Raw genomic sequence first — 5369 nt, 5'->3', positions numbered from 1 at the left:
TGCCGACCGATCCTGCTGCACACAGATCTGGTGAATGTGTAACAAAGTCGGCAGTCACGGACAACATCTGCTGTTGAACCCTGTGACTCTCCTGGCCAGCCTGACCACCCCTAGGATCCTGCTACACCAGCCCTCTTCCAGAAGCCAAGGTTGAACACCGAGGGAAGAGGGGGGATCTAGGATCCCTGGGCAGTTTGGGTGCAGTGGTTTAAGTGCCTGGAATCCAACCTGGGCTGTCGTGTATAGCTGCCTTCGGTTGTCGTCTTACAAATGAGGGCCCTAACTCAAGAGTTGTGCTGATGCACACATAAGAAGTGTTTAGTGTGTCACCTCACCTACATCAATTCCTCAGTAACCGTCACCTATTCTTTCTGTTGTATGTCATCTAGGAGGTACTGAGAAGCACAGTGGGTTGGCCTAAAGAGGGTTCTAGACTCCCCTAATTCCAAGATCAGCTGGGCAAGTCAGCACATACCACAAACCAGTGATCATGTTTCCACATATATTTGTACCCCACCTATTCTTTCAGGACCTGGGGAAGAGAGGAATGCTAGCCACTGCCCAAGCCTAGACCTCTTCTAGTCTTGGGAGCCGGATATAGACTGCTGAGTTCACGGCCACCTCAGTCATACTCTCCATTTCCCCCTCGGCCGCAACCCCTGCCCCACCGGCATCGCTGCTGTCCAAATCTTACCACACATGGGAGGTCACAAACCCTAAGGACATGCTTTCCAGGCTGTGCAACACCGATTCAGGGAGAACATCATCCTTTCCACTAGCTCTAACAGCACCTCACTCAGCCAACCTCACTGTTGCCCTCTTCCTCTACTGCTCTCCCTGAAAGGTCGAGATTCTCAAACAGGAAAACTAGGATTAGACACCTGAACCAGAATATTTAATTTACAGAAGACAAGTTTACACTGAACACCTATTATCCAAACGAAGTTTTGTGCTAGCATTGTGAGGGTCCCCAATGTGTTCATTCAAGGGGCTTATGATTAATGGGGAAGGGGCAGAGGTTGGAGGCACGTAATTAACCAAACCGCAGGTCAAAATGTGGAGGAAGCACTCAAAAGATTTGTCCCAAATGGAGGCAATGTGGGATATTTCCCAAGAGGTGAGTTACCAAGACCATACTATTCACAAAGGGACCTGATTGACTTGACTCTGCTTCTACTTTATACACAACCTCAATTACCAGCTACCCTTGAAGAGCTACCACAGACGCATGGGAGGCATTGTTTTAACTTTAAGATAAACATCAATAGAAATCTCTAGGCCACAGGCCTAGGAGAAAGCCTTACCTTTCCAGATCTACAGTAGGCGGCTGCAAACTTTGTCGCCTCCCGGACACACAGGATATCCATTCCATCTACCTGTTAACACACAGGAAAGGAGCAGAACATAAATCAACCTAAAACCTATTCATGCACTAAAAACAACTCTTCAATTTGTCTCAGATTGTAAAGGTCACACACAAAGACATCAATGGGGTACACCAGGTGTCCTTACCCGCAGCCCAGGAATGAAGTCACCTCTCTTGTAGTAATCAGTGCTGGCCGCTGCTCTCTCAACGGATGTTCCCATTCCATAGCGGTTATTTTCACAGATGAAAATACAAGGCAATTTCCACAAAGCTGCCATATTGTAAGCTTCGAATATCTGACCCTGGAAGTAGGTGTAAGAATTTCAAATGGTTTCATTTTGCCATTTTTCTCTAGACCTCTTTATTGTCCCCAGCAGCTGCTGCTCTGACAGAGAAAGCTTTCATGAAACATGACATGCCTCACCTGCCACCAACAAGCTTTTCAGACAAAGGAGAGTGTGTTGGGGACACCCAGCAAAAAACATCTCTTTTTGCAACCAAAGGAAGCGACAAACCAAATACTACCACTTGTTTAGGTGGGGTCCAGGCAGTAGTACAAAACACACTGGACTTGTGGCTACCTGGTTTTCTACTTTACTGTAAATGCCAGACCCACCAGATAGCCAGCATGAACCAGCACCTCAGAGCATCGTGCACAGACCGGGGAAGACTCAGACCATCACAGGAGACGTACAGAAAGAGTCGTGGCTCAAAGACCATGAGAGGAGTCTGACGATGCCAGGGCATCCAAGAGAATGAGTCTGTGCATTACAGTACTGACCGAGGAACTGGCTTTCAATGGGCTAAAACGTGAAAAGGTCCTTCACCCACTGAGCGTTTGTGAAGCACTGAGATAGAGGCAAACGAGGGCTCCCGCACAGGGGTGCCCGTACAAAGTGCAGGGTAAACGTGCCATCAAGTAAATCTCTAATCGGGCCATAAAGCCAAATTTTAGCTTTCCACAAATGGCTACTGCCACTAACAAGCAATATATTCTTTCTCTACAAATGAACTATGAATCCGCAACACTGTAGAAATGAAACTGCAATGGTTATTAAAAAGTTAAGAGACATATACTCACTTGATTAGCAGCACCATCGCCATATAAAGTCAAACAGACCTCATCCTTTCCATTATACTTACAGGCCAGAGCAATCCCTGCTCCCAGGGGCACCTAATATTAATGACAACCAAATAGGAATCAATGAGGATTATATATACAATGGAGTACTACTTAGCAATGAGAAAGAATGAAATCTTGTCATTTGCAGCAACGTGGATGGAACTGGAGGGTATTCTGCCGAGTGAAATAGGTCAATCAGAAGGACAAATATCGTATGTTTTCACTCATCNAGAGAGCGGGAGGGAAGGAAACCATAAGACTCTTAAATACAGAAAACAAACTGAGGGCAGGGGAGGTGAGGAGAGGGGGAAATGGGTGATGGGCACTGAGAACGGCACTTGTTGGGATGAGCACTGGGTACTGTGTGTAAGCAGTGAATCAGAGGAATCTACCCCCAAAACCAAGAGCACACTGTATACACTGTATGTTAGTCAACTTGACACTAAATTATATTAAAGAAACAAAAAACAAAGAAATCCATGAGGAGAGAAATTAATGCCCTGAATTTTAAGTCCTGGCCAGAATTTAAGATAGGACTTAGACGATCACTGCAAACTCCCTATTCCACTGCTATGTCTAATTCCTCAACCCCCATTATTACAAACTGGCAAAACAGCATGAATAATTCTTATTCTATTTCAACCATGAAAAAATAACATTTCTGCAAAGATTCCACTACTAAAGAGTCAAAACACGAAACCTAGGTGTTTTTTTAACATATAATAGAATTTCATTAGAAAGTACACCAATCTAGTTACAGTTATACACTGTTAACTTCTTCACTATTCACTAACTGATGAGAACGAAGAGGACTACATAACCAAAGAAGCTGGATTTATTTCTAGGCCCCTAAGATCTGATCACCTGCCTTTCCTCATCAGACACTAGCATCAGCATTCTACAGCAGGGAAAGGTAGGGCAAAGTGGATGTGACAAAGCACTTAATGCACTTAAATGTAAAAGGTGAAGGTATAGCTCTGTTACTACAGGCTCTTGCTTCATTACAAAACCTGACAAATACTGAAAAGGAAGAATTTTAAGTCACTGTCCAACCATGTCTATTAACTTATCAAATGATACGCTATGAAGCAACAGGTTTTTTAAAATACACTAAGCCCACAGCTCGGTGCACCCTGCCGGCGGTTCTGCAGCCCTGCCCCAAGGCTCTGGAGGATAAAAGTTTTTATCTTGAGGATAAAAGTTTTTTATCTGGAGATAAAAGTCTTTCCAAATAAACAAAAATTGAAAGAATTTGTCACCACTAAACCAGCCCTGCAAGAAATCCCGAGGGGGACTCTATGAGGGAAATGTTGCAAGGACCTCAAGATACCAGAGACACCACCACAAGCATGAATCCCACAAAGGACACAATGGCTCTAAACCCATATATTTCAATAATAACACAATGTAAATGGGCTGAATGCTCCAATCAAAAGACATAGGGTAGCAGAATGGATAAAAAAAGCAAAATCCATCTATTTGCTGCCCACAAGAAACTCATTTTAGACTGGAGGACACCTTCTGACTGAAAGTAAGGGGATGGAGAAATATCTATCATGCTCCTGGAAGTCAAAAGAAAGCTGGAGTAGCTATACTTATATCAGACAAACTGGACTTTAAATTAAAGACCATAACAAGGGATGAAGAAGGGCATTATATCATAATTACAGGGTCTATCCATCAGGAAGAACTAACAATTATAAATGTCTACGCACCAAATATGAAAGCACCCAAATACATAAAACAATCACAAACAGAAACAATCTTATGGACAAGAATGTGCTAATAGCAGGGGACTTTAATACTCCACTTACAGCAATGAACAGATCAACTAGACAGAAAATCACTAAAGAAACAATGGACTTGACACATGGGACCAGATGGATTTGACAGATGTATTTAGAACTCTACATCCTGAGGCCATGGAACTCCATTTCTTCTCAAGGGCGCATGGCACATTCTCCAAGATAGATCACAAACTGGGACATAAAGCAGCCCTCAATAAATATAAAAGAACTGAGATCATATCATGCACATTTTCAGATCACAATGCTATGAAACTTGAAATCAACCACAGAAAAAAGTCTGGAAAACCTCCAAAAACATGGAGGTTAAAGAACACCCTACTAAAGAACGAACGGGCCAATCAGGCCATGAGAAAAGAAATTTAAAAATATATGGGAAGAAATGAAAATGAAAATACAACAATCCAAACTCCATGGGATGTGGCAAAGGCAGCCCTAAGAGGAAAGTACACTGCACTCCAGGCCTATTTCAAGAAATTAGAAAAAGCGTAAGAGCAAAANAACAAAAGAAAAGATAAAAACCATATGATCCTGTCGATAGATTCAGAAAAAGCATTTGACAAAATACAGCATCCCTTCTTAATAAAGACCCTCCAGAAAGTCAGGATAGAAGCAACTTACCTAATCATAAAAGCCATCCATGAGAAGCCCTCAGCTAACATCATCCTCAATGGGGAAAAACTGAGAATGTTCCTCCTGAGATCAGGAACACGACAGGGTTGTCCATTCTCACCACTGTTGTTTAACACAGTNGGGATGAGCACTGGGTGTTATATGTAAACCAACTTGAGAATAAACTATTAAAAAAATAAATTAAAAAATTAAAAAATTAAATAAAATAAAATACACTAAGACCCCCTGGGGCGCCTGGGTAGCTCAGTCGGTTAAGCGTCCAATTTCAGCTCAGGTCATGAACTCACTGCTCATGGGTTTGAGACTGTGCTGACAGGTAGAAGCCTGGAGCCTACTTCAGATTTTGGGTCTCCCTCTCTTTCTGCCTCTCCCCTGCTCGCATTGTCTCTCAAAATAAAACATAAAAACATTTTTTTAAAAAATTACACCAAGCCTCCAAAGT

The 5369-nt window shown here is 42.8% G+C and overlaps 1 protein-coding gene across 1 annotated transcript in view; it reads right to left on the bottom strand.

Moving 5' to 3' along the window:
• Nucleotides 1–5369, bottom strand: part of PDHA1 (pyruvate dehydrogenase E1 subunit alpha 1) — a 13606-nt gene that overhangs the window by 3259 nt on the left and 4978 nt on the right. Inside the window, exons 7-9 of the mRNA XM_077769406.1 lie at nt 2448–2540; nt 1513–1668; nt 1305–1376 (exon numbers count right to left, since the gene is read on the bottom strand). Of these exons, the coding sequence (XP_077625532.1) occupies nt 1305–1376; nt 1513–1668; nt 2448–2540 (321 nt within the window). The remainder of the gene's footprint in view (nt 1–1304; nt 1377–1512; nt 1669–2447; nt 2541–5369) is intronic.

Source organism: Crocuta crocuta, unplaced genomic scaffold, assembly GCF_008692635.1.
Source record: "Crocuta crocuta isolate KB4526 unplaced genomic scaffold, BGI_CrCroc_1.0 scaffold312, whole genome shotgun sequence".
In the NCBI taxonomy this organism is placed as follows: domain Eukaryota; kingdom Metazoa; phylum Chordata; class Mammalia; order Carnivora; family Hyaenidae; genus Crocuta; species Crocuta crocuta.
The sequence above is the reverse complement of the archived record's forward strand: the minus strand, read 5'-3'. Positions and strand labels throughout refer to the sequence as shown.